The sequence below is a fragment of the Phymastichus coffea genome, unplaced genomic scaffold (assembly GCF_024137745.1).
Source record: "Phymastichus coffea isolate CEN01 unplaced genomic scaffold, Cenicafe_Pcof_1.1 PCOF00108, whole genome shotgun sequence".
In the NCBI taxonomy this organism is placed as follows: Eukaryota; Metazoa; Arthropoda; class Insecta; order Hymenoptera; family Eulophidae; genus Phymastichus; species Phymastichus coffea.
The window spans coordinates 313,103-332,720 of NW_026706919.1; the positions used below are offsets into that span (position 1 = coordinate 313,103).

Below are 19,618 nucleotides of genomic sequence, written 5' to 3' on the forward strand. Positions count from 1 at the left end.
CAATTATATTTAATAATTTCACGAAGTCGTATAATTAACGAAATTAATGAGACAATAGCGTGTAGTTCATTTTACACTTAGCTTCCGATGGCTGCAATATGTATCTCAACTTGAAAACAGCAATAACGATTAAGTAGTTGATTACATGAATCAAGTTAATAATTATCGAAGTAACGTTTTTTCACTCTACGATTCTTTCCGCCAATTACCTGCGATCAACAGCTAGTAACAAAAAACTCAGCAGATGCGGGAATAAACGTCGCTACTCATTTCTCGTCACGCAGTCTCTCGGAAAAACTTGCTTCAGTTAATATCAACTCATCCATCATCAGCATTGCCGAGATAAAAAGCAGGCGGAGTCGTCGCGGGCGAAAAAAGGCGCTAAGATAAATTGCGACGCAGCGCGCGCATCCGCAAGATAAATAAATCGCAGAGAAAGAAAAAAGAAAGCCGCCATAAAGCGCATGGGCCGCGATCGTCGATCCAAGATGCGCCGCGAGAGAGGAGAGCGCTCTCGGTGGCAGCAGCAGCAGCCGCAAGCCTCAAGCGTGAGAATTTAATGGGACAGCTGTGCGCTACTCCGACGGCGCAGCTCTATCGCGGCTGCTGCGGCGACGGCGGCTTATCTCGCGCGAGCCCTTTGAAGTCTTGGCGCTCTCGGGCTCTCGTCGCGTCGTCGCGTGCTCTCTGCATTTTTCATGCACGAGCGTTATGTTTTCCAGTTATTAAAATTTCAAATTATTGATTTAGCCCGGATAGCGCGGCACGAGTTTGGATAAAGGGAACGTCGGATTGAAAATGTTTCCGACACTATTGTTTGATGACGTGTTTTTGACATGTTCTGCTTTGACCGCTCGTGTTGATGGATTCGAAACATTAAAAAAACACAGTGTTCTACTATTAATAATGGAACACGGATTTAATCAGTCAACAGAACTTTTCCATTAGTCAATGGGAATTGTCGTTTGGACGTACTTCGAAAGCTGGATTCTCGGAAAAGCGTCGAAATTATCGACAGTAACTTCATTAGATAGCCGCACGTGGATTTCTCTAACTTTCCAAAGCTCGTTGGGTTTGAAAAAAATCTGTGGAAAGGTTATTTAGTGTTGTGTCAAAATAGACAGCCGTTCGCCGAGAGATGGTTGAAAACTTTCGGTTGGACCACTGCGAAGGAGCGAGCGAAAGAGAGAGAGAGAAAGAGAGAGAATCGCGAAAAAAAATGTGTCGTTCACTGGGGAGGGGAGCTGGAGTCCATCCAAAATGCTCGCAACGCAGAAGAAATGGTCCAATTGACCTCAAAACGTATAGACTGGCAGCAGCGGCATGCGAAAGAGCACTGGTTATTTGTTGAAATTGTGGCTCGGCGCAACGCAGCCAGCAGCGCTAAATCAGGCAACAAAATATTTCCATAAAAATTTCAGCTCCTCCCTTTTTGCGTCGCAGGCCAAAGCCTTTAAAAATTAGTCAAAGCCGTCTTTTATGAGCTCCGTGTGCACGAGAGAGAGAGAGAGAGAGAGAGAGAGAGCGCAAGAGAAAGAGCGCAGAGGAAGCAGACGAGGGAGAAAAGAAGAGGTACATCAAGGCGAAGCAAAAGAGGAGCAAGCCCACAAGGCAAATCCCTTGGGCGATTTTTCTCCGTCGGCCGGACGTCGACAAATTTCCGCGTGGCCCTGATCCGCTGCCGTCGCCGCCACTGCTTTCGAGTCCGCGCTAACTTATGAGTGAAAAAGTTCTCGCGGCAGTTCGCTGATTTTACTGTAATACCCTGCGTCGCGGGCTATTTCATTCTTTTACCCCCCTCCTCTGTCGCGCGCTCGCCTATCGCTATTTGAATATCGAAAAGTTTGCCGGTTATGCATACTTGACAAAGTTATTTTTGAGCATTTGATGGGCTTAAAGGACCACTCCATCCGGTCTTTCTATTTTGTTGTGTGAACAAAGCCCAATTCGCCACCCTTTTCATGGAGCCATTCTTGTGTTTTGCGCCTGAGGATCACTTCAGACATTGTGTAAACTTGCGCGCCGAGAAAACAGTCGTTGACCTGTTAAAACTCTGCCTGACCGAAAATAATAAATTTCCTTCACGTGTACTTGGGAAACATCACCTTGTTAGCAAACTCTCACATAGAGCGATATAGATTATGAAATACTGCGAATTTACCAAAAGCAGAAAAAAAACCAGCCAGCTAAATTGTTTCGGTTATAGCTCAGGTGGTTATGCATAACATATGTACATTTGATTATGTAAACCAACATGGAATTCTCCAAAGAAATATACGCTTCGTCGATAATGCCGAGTTATCCAAACAATGGATGGAAAAGTAGTCGTTTTCCCAGTAAAACTAAAGCTTATTACAAATGCATAGCGAATAAGTGGTAAGGTGGAAAAAACACCGAAGCTCTTATGTTTGCACAGCATTATTATTAACGTGCGTATAAATCGTACAGTTTGGCAGAAGAGAAAGCGGAAACCATCCCTCCCGGGAAATCAAGATATTAAGCTGGCGTGACGAACTATCCTCCGTTATCTCGTTAAGTACAAAGTGAAAGTTGCTTGGCTCCTCGCGCGGTGTCAAGTCGACGGCATTAGAAAATGAGAGAGAGAGAGCGAGAGAGAGAGAGAGAGAGCGCGCACGCGCGAAGACCAACTTTGCTCTCTCTTTCTCTTTCTTCTTTTATTCTCCGAGCGAGAAAGTGAGTATCGAGAGTGGGAACGCGAATTAAGCCGAAGATATACCCCTGTACAAAAGGCCGGCTTTCCGGGTGATTTCCAGCGAATGGGCTCCGTGTGTACGCGATAACGGCGTGGCTGCTGCTCTGCACTTTAGCGGCCTTTTTTTGTGCGGGCTTGCTCTCGCGAGTTAGCTTCTTTTTTCGGCAGCGCGCGCGCGCACACACCCCCGCGGCTTTTGTTCGGCCTGTTTTTTCAGCCTCGCTTCCTGCTTTCTCGATGATTTAGGGCTCAAAGTGGAAAAGAGTCGTTCGTGCCTGGTGATTATGGCGCTGCCGAGCGCTATTTCTATTCACCTATCTGCGTCGGAGAAATTTTCCTTTGCTACTTCTACATAAGCGTAAAGCGATTTGAGATACACCAACTTAACTTGTACTTTATGAAACTCTTTTCCATGCCGAGCTCCTATTATGTGACGCAGTGAAATTTTTTCTACTCTTTCGAAAGAGTAGGCGCCGATTAATTATACAAGCAAATGCTTAAATGTCACTCTGTTCAAATAACGGCTTAAAAGTACTTGATGATCTTGCCAATTCACACGTTTGCATCCTTCGGATATGCCATATTAAGCTTTGTACTCATAATGGCGTTCGCATCACACGTAAAAATTGAATTTATTGAATAAATGTGTATTTGAAAACTGCAAATGTGAGTCAACATAAAAACATGCAAGACTTACTCAGCAGATGCGAAAATGTCACTCACCTGAAATCGGACGAAACAAATAAATTTCAATGCGCGTTTCAGAAAAGCTATTTTGAAACGACGTATCTCATTATCTGCTAGTCGTAAGCAGGTATTTGAGAAAGTAAAACGAAAAAAAGACAAAATGAAGCAGAATAACATGAAATCCAGACTAATGCACGTTTTAAAACGCACTTAAACTGCATTTAAAGCGAGCGGTGCGCAGACTCGCACTCGCGTACATTTAAATTCGCGACACGATCGCGTGGAAATCTTAAAAAGCTAAAGCCTCCCCATTCCTCGCCTAAGAAAAACAGCCCGGCTAAAGCCGCAATCAAGCCGGATGGTCGCGCTGGCCAATTGAGGGAAAAGTCGAAGAGGGCGAGAAACGAGGGCTCATTAGATAAGCTAAATTCGATCATCCGCTTCGCGCGGGCTGGCAATGCGATTACGCAATTTTCGGGGGATATATTGGAGTGGCGCGAGCGACAGTGCGAGTTCGCTCGTTCATCACCCCAGCTATACGCGCATCGTTTGCCGATGAATGATGAACACACTCGCGATAGACGTCACTTGCGCTCTAAGCGCGCCAGCGCGTTTGTCGACGGCAGACTCACGGAAAATATTTCGTTAGCTATCCCTGCGAGTACGTTACCGAAATCCATTCAGTTAACATTGCGAATATGTAATATTTCTTTGGCGCGATCAGTGAAATATGCGAACATGCTGAGAACCACGAAGGCATACTTTTAATTTTTTTATAGCTAGAATCATGATGACAATGTCTACAGTGGATTTTTCATCTCTGGATCCTCATTAATTTAAATAATTTTCATCTAGAATAATTAGGTTATAGAACATATGATTTCAATAGCATACGTCATACCCGTCGTATTGCAAACTTGTTGATTTGAATTGAGTATTTTTCAACAGAGCTTACGATCTTTGTCTTCTGAGTAAGTAGATTTCGCGCTTTTGAAAGCAATATTATTATAAAAGACTCAGAGCTCAAGCATAATTTTCATGGCTTAATATAGTATCATAAAAACAATTATGCGGAGCTCAAAGCAATATTTGAGCAAACAATTTTTGCATACGACGTAAATATGCAAAATTTCATCCCTAGAAGCACCAGCAGAAAAGCAGGCAGGCAGACAGGAAGGGGCGAGCCTTCATTTTCTACGAACGATAGGAGTTTAGTGAATTGCTGGTATGGCAAGCAGAACAGCTTGAAATGTTAACCCGTCGCTTAAAATTTCAATTTCGTGAGTTTGCATTGGAGCAAAGATGACCGGATTCCCGGTACAGGGAGTGAGATTTAGCTTAACAGAAACGCGTGCGCATATAGAGGAATTCTAATGAATTTCCCAGCAGACGGAAATTAAAGTATGCTCGTTACTCTCTCTCATCGGTTGTCTTTCTTCTCTTCGTGCGATTATACGCTATGCCTCCGAATAGCTGCGGTAGCCGCGTGAAACATTCCCTCATAGCTCCATTCCTCGCGATTAATCGACGTCGTCGAAATTAGCCTAAACCCTGAAAATCAGCGAAGCTCAATCACTCGTCAATGCGCGGATAACCTAAGCGAATTAAAGGGATGACGTTTTCCAACAAGAGGGGCTGGCGGTTTTTCACGCTGGCACAATGCGACATCGTTATCATTATGATTATTCCCTTAATTAATGTATCTCCAGCGCCCCGCCATGGCTAAGGAAGAGCGAGCGAGAGACAGCCCCGTCACTGCTCGTCGCACGTTCTGGGGAAAAAAGTGGAGGCGAAAGAAAAGAAGCAAAAAAAAAGTAACGAGAGAGAGAAAGAGAGAGAGAGAGAGAGAGAGAGAGAGAGAGAGAGAGAGAGAGAGAGGAAATCTAAGGATTGTTCGTGGAAGCCATTAGGGGGGCGGAGCGCGCGCCATTTTTTTCTCCTCTCTCGTCCATTCGACAAGTTACGCTCGCCCTCTCTCTCTCTCTTTTTTACTCTCTCTCTCACTCTCTCTCTCTCTCTCGCACCTACGAGTTCATTATACCCATCGGCTCCATTGTCAGTCGCGAGGCAGTTAGCCGTTATTCAAAAAGTTTCGCCACGGATTAAAAATGTGAGTTTGCGCCTTTCATTATTGTTATTGTTATTATCTCCCTCCCCCAGCGACGGAGTATCGTTTTCCTGTAATTCTCTACTCCCTTTCTCTTTTTATCGACAATTTTTATTTTTCATAAAAGAATCTTTCTCGGCCTGAAGAATTCTACAGGAAATTGTTGGTCCCAGTCGACTTTATTTCATATCCCTCCGACGACGAGCTGATTTGTAGCGCTTTTATCGGTTTTCTTGCCACGTCAATAAATAAAGACACCAAAGCCAAATGACTAACGAAATACCATGTTCATGTAGTCTATGGTTTGTAACGTGATAATTTATACGATTTACCGAAATTTTTTATCCTAGTAACTCGCAAGCTTACTCTTCATCATAAAAAAAAGCTCACGCAGGAAATTTAAACTTTTACATATACATTACACATACATATCATGTGTCATGAATCTAACTGCAAAGTTCAATTACATGACACAAACAAATGTTACACTTCCAAACCTTTTCAACGTTTCGAAAACTGCCAAAAGTATACTTTAACTTTCACGATCAAGTTAGCAACTTCTGAATAATAATATTACTTCAAACAGTATTAACGGATATTGCATTGCGTCATGCGCTAAACGACCAAGTTTACCTGTGGTTACGTAAAATTCTTTCTTATCGAAAAGTAATATTTGATATGATCTGAAAGACCGTTCTTTTATTAGAACTTTTTGCAATATAAAGTATTTAGATTGCGAGAACACAATTATGATTATATATAAAAAAGTCGAGGCAAAAAAAAACAGGCCACAAAAAAAAACAACAGGTCACCACAAATGTCATTTAAATTCACATTACTCAGGTGGTGACGGCAGCAAAGTAAAGCAAAACGACCTTCTTTACAACTCCAGCCGGCAGTCGAGTACCCTAAGTAATCGCCTCGTTTCTCTTGTATACGTGCGCGCGAAATACGATTGACCTGAGCTCCCTCCACCCTCCGACCCACCGTACCAAGCTTTTTACATGCATTATACGAGTAACATTTTCAGAAAAAAAAGAGAGAGGAAGGTTGCTCGTCAAAGAGCCGCTTAATTCGAGCGAAAAGAACGAGGCTTGCGAGACGAAAATACTTGGTAGGCCGGAGATGCGAGGTGACGGTAACCTTCCGTAATCTTGTTCCATCTTTGCACGAAATTTCGGACGCCTCAAGATTAACAAGGCTTTCTAGAGCGAAAGGAAAAAAAGCAAAGCAAGATCCTTGGGAAAAACAATTTGTTTTACGCGGAGCTCGGTTGAGCTTTTGTATTCTAAACAAAACGGCGGCTGTGAGCCACGAAAAAGAAGGAAAATAAAAGAGGCGAAAAAAAGACAAACGCGATCCCTTACAATGTAACGCCGTTGCAAAATTAACGTCGCGCTAGGAAAATTTCATTATCAAGCACGGGAAGGCAGAGCAATCCAATTAACTATGCTAGCTCTGGTGCGTCCTCGCTCTCTCCGTAACAAAATTCCTCATTGTTTCCAGCTTATTATTCAAACTCGGCAATTCGTTTCCAACGACGATAAAATTACGTGGAGAGCCTTTTCCGCCGAGGACGATTCATCAGCGGACCGCGCGCTAGCAGCTGTAGCGGCGTTCGTGCGTGAACGACGACCAAGCATTTGTCTCCTTTGCCTTGAATTTCTACTCTTCGAATAGAAAAAAAAGACAACGAACAAGAGAAGAAGAAAAAACGATGCACTAATGCTAATGGAGTTCCTCTTTTCGTGACGTTACTAACGACGCCATGGAGCTCTTTCTCTCTCCTTGTGTTTCAGTCTCGTATTTCGAGGCGAGAGCCGTTAAGCGGATTTCTGTCGTATAAATATGAAGAAACGTTTAGCGACGTCGCCATGATATATTTCACTAATCCACCCTACCTATTTATCTGTTCGTTTGGTGCTTTTTTCTTTCGTCTTGAAATATTCCTGTCAAGAGAGAAAGAGAGAAAGCTCCGTCATCTCCTCATTCTCGATTTACGTCCAAAGTGGATAGCGTTACACGCTTTGATGCCTACGATCTTGACTGACTTTTCCCGTCTCAAGGAATATTTCATTACAAGCCCTCGTTACAATCAAGTATCCTCGAAAAAAAATTGCAAAGTGTTCGTGCATGTGTGACTGAAAGCATGAAGCTGTTTTCATTCCAGAAAATAAATTACGACGACTAGCTAACTACAGTCTAAAGGGATGTTTTGAATACTGACTGCCATTGTTTTACGCGGTTACAAATTATTAAAAAAAAATTAATTGCAATTTTCAGCAATTTGACACACCCATCAGCTACATGTAAAAGACCTAAAATTACTTTTCAGAAAACAAAAGCGACCCACTACTGCTCTACTACACACGCGTAGTTACATTTATAATAGGTTTTGCTGGCATCCAACCATGTTAAAATTATTTCGATTGGCGTAGTTTAATTAAAATTTCGATTTATTCTGTGCATTTGCCTGAGTCAGCCGACGTTAGCTACATTTACGAAATTTAATATTCATAAAACCAGTTTTATTTTAAAAGTAATTATTCTTCACGCAAAAGAGCTGAAATATATCGTCAATAAATTTCGTCGTTTGGGATGATGAGCAATCCCAAAACACGTTGAACCGAAACTACGCGTAAATTAATCTGAGCGAAAAAAAGTAGAAAAGAAAATTGCGACCTCGTAATCACACGGGTGCTCGATGAAAATCAGCGCGATGCATATTATTTTTTCAAGCTTCACGCGTGAATTTACCGGGTGAGCTGTGTACGTATCGGCGCAGATGGGCGACAAATGAGACGCGTAATTGATTTGAAGCGGGCGGCGGCGGCAGCGCGCGCGTGCACGGCAGAGCCCCGCCGGTAATTAGGAAAAAGCCTCGACCAGTCGTTATCGGGCAACGAGGCGAAAACGGGGACGAATATTCCACGGGGATGCATCCGTTTTTCCGCGCGCGCGCACACACATGCTCACGTACACATGACGGCGTGTGTAAGAATCTTCATTTACCGCTCTTACACTGTCTGTCTCTCTCTCTCTCTCTCTCTCTCTTGTTTCGCTCAAACGTTTGTTCGATATTCGCGAGCGAGTTGCTCGTAATTATACACAAATCAATGAGAATATTTCCGTCATTAATTACATTAATTTTCGGAATATTACTCGACTAAAATTTTCCAAATTTCAGAATGTCAATTATTTGACCGAAAATCCGTGTTTATTGACGGGACCAAATTGACGCAAATATAAAACTAGAAATACGTTTCTTTCTTGCGGGCATTCGGATGAAAATAAAGTTGCGATAAGAGCCCGTGCGCGAGCGGCCGTGCAGCGCGGAAAACTTTGCCGAACGGCTTACGTTTTTCAAGCTCCTGCGTATTTTATTCTCTCTCTCTCTCTCTCCCTCTCTCTTCTGGCGGGCAGCGGTTGCAGCAGTAACGCTTCTCGAGTACGCTTTTCACTTTACCTCAATTTTACTTTACTTTCTACACCGTCTTTTTCTCTATTCTGCGTGTCCGTCTCGCTCGCGAATTATCTTCTTTGCTCAGCCATTTTCGTGAATTTAATCGCATTCTCAGGCGCTCGCGCGCGAGCCTAGATGCTCGTGAATTTAATTAAGATTTAATAACTCGCTCTAATGACTCAATGCACTTCGCGTGTAATTCTCTTCCTTTTGCAAGTTATTTGCCTTCGTCGTATTCGTTTGTACTTTGCAAAAATTAAAAAATTTTTGAAATTCTCATTTCACTACTGGCTACAAGCCGTTTTATTCAGTCACTTCCCATGTCGATAGCGTAACACCTGACTTATACTTATTATTTTAGCAATTGGACATATCTGATCAGTCGATTTCAAATATTCGCAATACATTGAAATATGTCGTTAATAAATTTCCAACGTCGTTTTGTGAAAACTGTATTGCAAAGTCGTTTATTGCACTAGTTGCAAAAGCCCACCAATAGTTCATCGCCATTCTGTGATTGAGCGATTGTTTATTCATTTGTCGAATCAGCGCTTTTTCAATAAATTCAAACCGACGAAGAAAATACTATCGACTGCAGGTGTAATATGTTTTGAAAAGCGGCCGATGAGTCTGAGTAGTATAACGCTGCTTTAGTCAGATATCATGCAGATTATCGATCACTTGCGATTTAAGTCCAAATGTTGATAAATCAACAGCGTTCCAAACACTTGACCAGTTCGAACCGCTGACCAATTGGAAATTCTATTGTCGCTGCATCGCTTCAGAATTGCATGGTGTTGGGCGCCAGGTCCCATAAGGACCAACAAATGGTCGTCGATCGATGATCGGAAGTAACCGACTCGAGCGGCGCTTACACACAGCCGGCTACGCGTGCGAGCGCTGTGTGCACGTGTCGTATTCGACCAGGCTTTGATTAGGCAAACGCAAAGGAACTTGAGATAGAGATGGAAATCGAGCGCCATTAGAATCACCGAGGAATATTAGGCTCTGCCCAAACGTCCGACGCAGAGAGAGAGAGGGAGAGTACGTAATTAGCGACCCACGCTCGACGCCGGTAAAGCTGCTAAAAAATGACAAAGAGGAAAAGGACAAGAACTGGGGGGGGGGGGGGACAAATAAGCTGTGTCCGTAGCGGACGGCATTTGTTAAAAAGTTTTTTCGGTCTAACCGCGAGTGTCGTGCGCACATATTAGACTGTGCGACGAAATTTTCAAATACGTATACCATACGTAATAAGATTCTGTTTCTACTTTCATTTCATACTCTGTCTATCTGTCCTTCTGTCCCTCTCTCTCTCTCTCTCTCTCTCTCTCTCTCTCTCTCTCTCTCCTCTCGCTCTCTCTCTCTCTTGTCCCTCTATTTATTGGATCGCTGAACATGAAGGTTGCCCAAGCGTTTAAGTGATGAACTGCGAATGTATGTCACCTGGGTGTTAAATAAATGTCCGTCAATTTCTCTCTTTTTCGCGCTCATCCAGTAAATGAAGCGAATCTCACTGCGCATGGCAGTTGTCTTCGGACGTACACCTGCTCCGTTGGAAATTAATTATCCAACGACGCTCGGTAATGAAGAGGGTGAAACGAGATATTGCGAAAATAAATTTTCACTTGGTGTGAGTTGAGTACTATCGAAAATAAAATAAATACAGATACGAACGCAGAGCGCGGCCTTCGAGAATATTTGTGAATTGTTGAACGTTTGAATTAACGATAACGACCGGCTGACTCTCATAGCACAAAACGACTGAAATTGGCTTTTTGCCGCGGATTGAAGTATACGATCGTGAACAATAAACAATTATCTGCAAAAAGCCCCTGCCGTGCTATCACATATTTTATTCAAATAAATGAGACAAGGATTTCGAGTGGAATCCCAATTCACTTTAGTCAACACAATACAAATTCCAGCTTTTGTTGCTGTCGCATGAATCTCGCAATTAATCAACTAATTTTGCGCTTTTTACAGTCCCATTATAAATCGTTTGTCCATTATTGTTAGTATTACACTATTCACATTTACACGCAACGACCGCATCAATTATTTAGAAACATTTTCTACGTGATATATCATTGATGGAAATACTGCAACCGATTGAAATGTGATACCGTCCGTAAAAAAGTACACAAATGTAAATCGTAAAATGGTATTACCGCTAGTCATGTATAATTCATATATTTTGATAGTATATGCCTAGGTAAAAGCCTTTCAAAAAGCTGAAAGACTTTACAGAACTACATTTCAGTGGCGAGCTCTAGCTGATTCACTAAGTGATCCACGAATTAATCTTGTGGAAGCCTCGATTGGGTTTTTCGGTCTGGCGCAGTATGAATATTCCATTTTTCCAGAAAACGGCTTCATTTAATAGTTTTCGAGTTTGTTTAATACTAGTTCCATTTTTTGAAGGCTTGTATTAAATAAATGAGAAATTTTTTCGAACGGAACAAGCTATGCGGACCCATACCATGAAAGCGTACAACGTTTATCAAAATTCATCAAATTTTACTGAAATTTGTTAATATTGCCCAAAGCTTCTGAAAATTCTACAAAATTCACGGAAATTCATCAGCACTGAATTTGTGATGAGCATGTTCTTGTGGGGCGTCTCAGTATTCCACTAATTTATATGGATTTTCAACTACTGAAGAAGGAAAGCTTTCTTTCATTATCTAGTACTTTTTTGTCAATTTTTGTCCAAACGAAAGTACATTTCTTTCGTCAAAGCAGATCACAGTGTTAATTGTTTGATGCTAAAAATATTTGTCAAACAAAGTCAAAAGGGAATCGAATGAATAATTTATTAAAAGCCCTTGTTTTAACCCCTTTTCCGCACAGGCCTTTGTACGTGCACTTTTCATTTTAGAGCAGTTTAAATGAAGCTTGAAAGCGGCCAAAAGCGACAGGAAAAAGAGTGAAGCATAGTACGATAAGACGAAATCTTCTCCTTTTATTCTGCTGTAAGAGAAAGAGAAAGAACGAGAGAGCGGGAGAGAGAAAGAGAAAGGCTAAAGGTCGTTCGAGAAAAACAAACGAGAAAAATTGAAAGTTTCCAAAATTATTGTTTTTAACTATTCCGCCACAAGCAAGTTTGCCACTCGAGACAACCGCAAAACTCTTTTTCTGGATTAAAACTAGCCATGCGGATATCGGTATTGTTAGAGAAACGAGATCGAAACTGAGCAATTTATCGCAATGATGATTTTCACAGGTATAACCGTCTCCAGCAAAAACCTTTTTTTCCAATTATACCTACTCTTTCTCTCGGAGAAGAGAGCTACAGGGAAAGAAAGAGAACCAAGCGGAAAAAACTTGACCGTTGCCTGGAACTTTTTTGCGCCTCGACTCGAAAGTCGAGGCTTTCCAAAGTTAAAACACGAATAGTCCTGTTGGCTATCGTGATAAATGGCTGGCATTAGCTGCTACGAACTTTGCATTAAATAGATTTTTTCAATCAAACTTCAGCAGCTCATTAAAACTTCTAGCCCTCGGAAGAAAGAACTAAATTATTCCATAAACTCGTAATTATTGTAGCAAATTTCATGACAATGGCATTCTCTGCAATTTCTAAATTCCTAAATCGCTTTAATAAAGAATTTTCATTAAATTTGACGAATGCCAGAATACGAATTGATTTGAAATTTCTACCCTAACGGAAAGAGAAGAAAGGTTCTACATCACTCTCGACCGAAAATTCAGTGTCATAAATATTTCTCGTCTGTAGGACGTCGCCTCTCTCTCCTTCCCTCACCCCCAATCTTCTCTTCTCCGCGCTCTCTGTCGTGAACGATGACCCGGTTTTCCATCGTCGGCAAAAAGCTCTTGGTAATATTTCCGCGAGCCGACTGAGGAAAAAATCTTGGCCGTTCCCGAAATTCCAGAATTTTTGCCGTGGAAACATTGTTCGGTTTTCCGGAAACAAAGACTTGCGCGCCCGTTCATCCGCTCTCGTCCGAATAGCCGTGGCGAGTGTTATTTTATAGTAGCCGCCTCATAAATCGCCACCCACTTTCTCTCTCTCGCATTGCTTTTTCGCATCTCCAATGCCTTGTTTGCGCGTCGCGTCATTAAACTGATTTTTTTACGTTCGACAATACTAGTCGGCAACGTTGAATCCGGGAGCGGGGGCATTCTTCTGTCACGGTGTGCGCGCGCTCATGATTATAAAGAAAATCCCATTTGTTCTGACAGAATGTACTAATGAAGGTAAAAATTTTATTAGCGTGATATGACGTGCAGCTCGCTCGAGGAATTTTCAGAGCGGGATTATACAAAAGCAGCGACATCCGCTGCCCGCGAAATTCTTTCATATTCTATCCGCGAAGCGAACGCAGCTTTGACTATTTTTCCCCGCGGCATTAACGTCGAGAGCATGTACAATTGATCAAATCTCGACGTTTCGTGCACTGCGCTAAAAAATTCGTCTTTTTTAACGCTCGTCATAAATAATGCATTGCCAGCTACTGCTACTGCTCTGCTGCCGTTTTCAGGCTGCGATTCACGCTTGAAAAATCGGCTTGTTTCGTTCTCGCTTCTTTACTATTCAATTCCAAGAAAGTACGTACTTTTTCTCTCTTTCTCGTTAATTAGCCGAAGTGTAACGAGAAAAGTTTTTTCACCCCCCCCCCCCTCTCTAGTAAAAAACTTGGCGCAAAGATACAATTCTTTATTAATTAATGACCACGTGGGCGACGGGGTCAGTATAATTGGCAATTTTTTTTATTATTTTTTGAACAGTTGCATAGTACGAATAAGCAGGTCAAAGCGCGCAGAGGCTTCAGAAAATATTTAATTAGTATAGTCGTGGGAGGCATGCGAACATCATAAAAGCCAGACTTAATTAGATGAACACTTTTGCCATGGTCCGCATACGACATTTATTACGCACTTAACGACATTCCACTGTCATTAATAGACAATACAATTACGTAATGAAGCCGTATATAAATTTCCAGTGGCAAATTATTAAATTAACTATTAATTTATGACGCGCGATCGCGTAATTGTCATTTAATGAAAAATTAAATTGATGTCCGGTACAGTCGATCGCACGCTCGTAGGATGATCTATGTACAATCGGTGAAAATGTAAGCCAAGTAAAAAAAGAACACTAAGAGAAACTGGAAAGCCATTGTAATGGAAAAAGATAATGCAGCACTCGATACATATCAAACAGCCATAAAAAACCGATTTACCCGAGAGGCTTTTCCATTTTTCAAAGGCGCGCGGGGCACTCCAGCAACACAAATCTACTTGGGGATTCGAAATTCGAGTCGACTCTCGAGGTGTCAGCCCATTCGATCCGTCAAGACTAACCAGTGGAATCATTTGTTTTTGCCGAGCAGAAGAAGAAAAAACGAAAGAGTGATCCGCGCTCGACTTCATCCTAACGCCATATGTGTGTTTGGCTTGACTTTTCAATTTTGAAAGAAGAAACGCTCGCGCAATGGAGAGACACGAGAAAAATAGACGTGACAGTCACGACTGAATATTGCAAGCGCAGTCTCTCGCTTGGACAGGTGTTGGAATGGAATTTAATTTCAGCAGATAGAGAAGGAGTGAAAGAGAGCGCGACAAACAGGCAGTCGGTTATTTCGATAAGCCAAGTCGAACGTAATATGATGAATGCGATTCGCGTGTAAATTGACATTTCGAAAGCTAATTGAAAGCCCGGGGACGTGGTTCGAAATTAGGCCGATACGCAACGCACTGCGATTACAAACAATTAGCAAAACGTTGTCCAAGTTTAGCTTTAAATCAGGCTCTATATCATAACTGCATACCGCGCGCAGCAGACTCGTTCATTAGAGCCGGCTAATTTGGAAATTGCGAGCTGTCGGGATTTATCGCTTCGGAAGAAAGGCAGTTACCGGTAAGAAAGACTGCGAGAGCGACGACGACAAGGATCAAGTCAAAATTGCAGAAAGAGCAGTCGAGAGGCGAGGCCTAGATCTGGCGCGCGCGAAAGGAAGCACGTACGGAGGAACAATTCGTCGCAGTCGTGCGTGCAGAATCAGATTTCCTCGCGATAAAGACAAAGGCGTCGAGCTGCCAAGCGACCTGCTTTTCGTCTCACTTTACTTTTGACTTTTGTGTAACGGCTCTCTGTACGCTTTAATTTCTATCATCCTTGTCGAATGCCACCACGGAATATCCGTAGCGAAGGAATATTGGATACGTCAACTGGCAACCAAGTCAATAGACGGCCCCGTCGGCGGCGAAGGGTCTTTGACCGCTCGTTCGAAGGGAAACACTTGAATCTGTATGTGCGCGAACCTCGTCGAATATCTTGCCGAACCGAAGGTACTGTACAATACGATCTTAAGGAAAACAACGTAGCGAGTATTTAAGTGCTCAACGAGTTACTCGTTTAATGTTTGATGAACCGTCGATAAAAATGAGATTCGAGTGAAAAAAACTCGTAAGAGCTGTGCATATAAAACGTCCGGCGATGCGTCGTGAAAAAGGGAAAGAGAGATATTGATGCAAAGGCTGAATAATCGTTTCCGTGCAAATGGAGTTTGTGGTTTTCTAAAGCTGCGCGCGCGTCCGCGCAAGATCTAGTTTAAACATTAATCTGCAATCGCGACGAGAGAGAAGCCTATTACTCTCTTAGTGCGCGCACTCCTGTGATTCGACACAAGTCGGAACGAGTAAAGTTATAATCAGAGGGTTCCGATTAGTCCTTTCGCATCCATTCGCTTTCTTACGGGTTTCGCGATTTCGATAAAACAGATATACATGAAAATAAAGCAAGTTAAAGCAATACCCATTGCAACACATATATTGTTTATGTACTTATTTTCATACGTTTCCCAAGCACTTGTACCATGCTTACAAGTGGCATTAGTTAAGTATTGGATAAGCAGAGAGAGCTCGGTGCAGGACTCATAGTCAGTGATGTTCGGAGAAACGCAATATCCATTTAAACGTCTGTCGAACGGTAAGCTCTGAGCGCTTTTTTAAAGAAATAGAAGAAAACAGAGAAGAGGAGGTTCATGCACATTTGAAAAAGGCATCCGATTGATAACTCGGGCAAGGACTCGCGAGCGCGCGGCGCCAATATTTCAAGAGCGCACTGACTCCTCGTACATCTTTCCAGCCGATCGAGCACAAAGAATCAAAGAATCCCGTCAGCCGCAAAGGGACTGGTCGCGGCACGAGAAGAAAAAACGCGAGAGGTCGAGAAGTGGAGTGAAGTTACCTTGGACGGGGGCGTAGATATTGAGGTAGAGGCAGTCCTCGCTCTGATTCTTGAGATAAGGCAGCAGCCGTTTGAGGTAGTCGGAGCGGCCCTTGGGCATCTTGTCGGTGAGCACTGGCAGCCTCTGCGGGCAGACGGGGCCAAATTTGTCGGCCACCCTGACCCCGTGCCAGCGCGCCGAGCTGACGGGCGGCATGAACCTGAGGCTGCCGATAGGCGGAGACGCATAGGGCACCCCGCGGAACACCTCCACGCTCTCGAGGCTACGGCCCAGCGAGACGATCACCCCCGAGAGCTCGCCGTACTGGGTGCGCACGATCCGAGAGCTGAGCTCGCCGAGCACCGGCCCCGTGGCCAGCAGCACCAGCCAACACCAGGGCCTCCACCAAGCTGCCTGCACCATCACGGCTCAGCACGACTGCGCCAGCTGCAGCTTCTTCCACGGCATTACTGGCAGCCGGAGCACGAGGCAGCATCTCCGCCCGGTCGCACTTGTCTCATTCTGCCAGCTCGGCCCTCGCTGCCACCTGCCTCCCTGCCTGCCTGCCTGCCTGCCTGCCTGCCTGCCTGCCTGCCTGCCTGCCTGCCTACCTGCCTGACCGTTCACTGACTCGCTCTACTCAAGTCATGCCGCATCCTCGTCGCGCACTCTCCGCGGCCCGCGCACTCGCGCACTTCGCGAACCAGCGGGCAGCGGCCCGTCCGCGACGCTGCCCACGCACCAGTCAGAATATAACCTCTCTACCTCGCAACCACGTCCCGCGGGCCGAACGCCGATGCCAGCGAGAGCACGTACCTGGAGCCTCGGGCTCGACACACTGGCGTCGAGGCTGCTTCGCCGCCACAAAACCAGTCAGCGCAGGGCGCCTGCGCGACTGCGCCGACCACTGCCTCGCCGCGTCTTCATGCGCGTCGCCGCCGCTCTGTTGCCCCTCGCCCCCGGCCGCGCCGCCGTTCGCCGCGCGATAACGCCATCCGAGAACCCATTGTTCCGCCGCCGCTCTCCACCTGCATCCAAACAACCGACCGCTTCCCATTGATAAGTTTCCCTCCGACAACTTACTCCGCGACTAATTGACAACCGCGCGACTTGCCTCCCTCCTCGGCAGTTCGTTGCCGACTTGCTTGTGGCGATGAACATAGCACCGGCGTCAATCAGTCACGCGCATTATGGGTTCTCGGATCGCCAGTGCCAGTCTCGCTGCAGGCTACGGGGATTCGCAGGCTCGGACGTGCTGGTAGTAAGGAGAATGCGATCATGGATATACGTGGTGGTGGACGCGGAAGGGCGGAAACATTCGTAGCGCTTTGTCCCGGTCGATAGTGCAGCTCGCGCCCGGCAAGCGCTCGGGTTCGAGTCTCGGCCGGTCGCTGCCGTCGCCGCCGCGGTCACTCGCAAGCCGCGCGCACCCTCCTTTTTTCCCGAGAGCCAGCCGCGTCGCCAATGGAAGATTGATTGTCGTCGGGCTTTGACTGATGTTTCGTCGCGAGTCCACGACATCAACTCCCAGCGAGGCTTTATTTATTATTTCATGACGCTCGCTGTTGTTGTTGCGGTAGGTGCCGCTGTTGTTGTTTCTCTCGATCGCGCCGCTGGACTGGTCAGTTTTTTACCCATTGAAAGATATGGGCGTTTTCCTCGACGGCGCGCGTACGTGCGTGCGCCGGAGCATTTGATTGAATACACGCCAAGAATTACCGTGTATCTTGTCATGTTTATTTTCTAGCTTTCAATTTTTTTCCCTTTTATCGAGGCTGATATAGCCATGTGAATGACTTCGGACCTTGCTTGGCCGGGATAATTGATCGCTTCGATGTACAAAAACAACTAGAATGCAAGGCTTCATTAGCCCTGGATAAAGAGTAAATTTCTTTTTTCAATTTCCCATTGAAAATCGCGTAGATCAGAAAAACGATAGAAACCGGCGTGGATCTATCGATATGACGCGATAATAATTTTTTAAATTATTCAATAAAATCTCTGCGACGAAGCTCGAGTTTGAGAGTCGAGCTCGAACGCCATCAAAAAGATATTTGATGGCTAGCGGAATACGGGGCTTCATAAATTTCACGTAAAAGTAATGAAAGCTTCGAGCCGAGAGCCACGCTTCACGGGTAGTGAGGGCGGGGAAGGGGGAGAGGAGGCACAGAAACATTAGAAAGCCCGGGCGCGACGAAACGGACATTTATCGTTATTCAAGCTCGCCGCTGACTTTATGAGCGTGCGTGGTATGCGCGACGACGACGACGAAGCCGATTATCCAAATAAAGCTGCGAGCAATCTACGGCGGATGATAATCAATCACTCGAGGCCGCCTTGCGACGCCAGAATTGCCATCGGCGGCGAGCTCTCAATCGCGGCTTCGGCGTTAACTCTTACTTATTGTCTCGCTCGTTGCTGCCTGTCTGCCTGCCTGCCTGCCTGCCTGCCGCGCTCTGATGCTCACATACTCCGAATTTACGAGGCGAGCATCGTTAAGGCACCCCCGGGAAAGTGAGTTACCCTTTCAAGGGTTAGTATTACACCAGGCTTTAGCAAGCCTGTCGCTATAGCTCTACAAGCGCACTCAACTTGTTTAACGTACTTGCTCGGATATTCATCATCGAGGATTTGCTTTTTATTGAAATATCGTTTTCGAGTAGCCTGTTGTCGACCTAAAGACCATATTCTCTCGTCAAATTGAGCGGTCCATTCATTGATTTTCTTCAAAGGCAAAAGTTTCATAATTTATTCACATATATTTTTGGAGTAGTAATGCGTTAAGATATATGCCTGCATAATATCGCAACGAAAAAAACTTTACATAAATTATTCGTCGATACTGTCGTTACATCCCGTCGTTAAATCGTAGATATTTTTGAAACATTTAAATTTTGCACTCGTATTCGGCGAAGCCACTCAAAGCGATATTAATTTTTCAATAAACAGCCTGACAAATATGCGATTACGATATGTTTTATTCAAAACTCGACTAGAAGAAAAATTTAAAATAACTGTATGTAATCCTTATCCCCACTGCGGCGAGAGCAAACTCAAAGTCGCGCGTCCATATCAGGTACATCCTCGGTGCCATTGCCACCCGACGATTTCTCCTTGAGCATAGCACGCGCTTGCGCGATGATAAATTCCCGGATATGTAGGCACACCTAGCTTCTCTCTCTACCTCTCGTACTCGTAAAACCTTGGTGCTCATACACACGCACACACTAAAATACGCGCGTATCGGGATAATAAAGCGGCGCGTCTCCTCGTGTCCTTCTCTTCTTCTCTAGATGCATTTATTTCTAGCCAAGTTTGGCTCACAATCTCTTTCGAGGAGAGCTAGCATTCGCTTTTCCTTCTCTTTTTTTTCTTTTGGAAATAGTAATTTCTCCCGAAGTTTTAGAAAGTAGAAAATTAGAGTTGCACTTGATAGGTGGTGTGCACTG

General features: G+C 44.4%; 1 protein-coding gene across 3 annotated transcripts in view; it reads right to left on the reverse strand.

The window, feature by feature from the left end:
- Nucleotides 1-16,990, reverse strand: part of LOC131670330 (neuroligin-4, Y-linked) — a 154,852-nt gene extending 137,862 nt beyond the window's left edge. For all 3 annotated transcript variants that reach the window (XM_058945841.1, XM_058945843.1, XM_058945842.1), the window contains exon 1: nucleotides 16,190-16,990. In XM_058945841.1, coding sequence (XP_058801824.1) covers nucleotides 16,190-16,592 — 403 coding nt within the window. In that variant the 5' untranslated portion in view covers nucleotides 16,593-16,990. The remainder of the gene's footprint in view (nucleotides 1-16,189) is intronic.
- Between the last annotated feature and the right edge of the window lie 2,628 nt (nucleotides 16,991-19,618).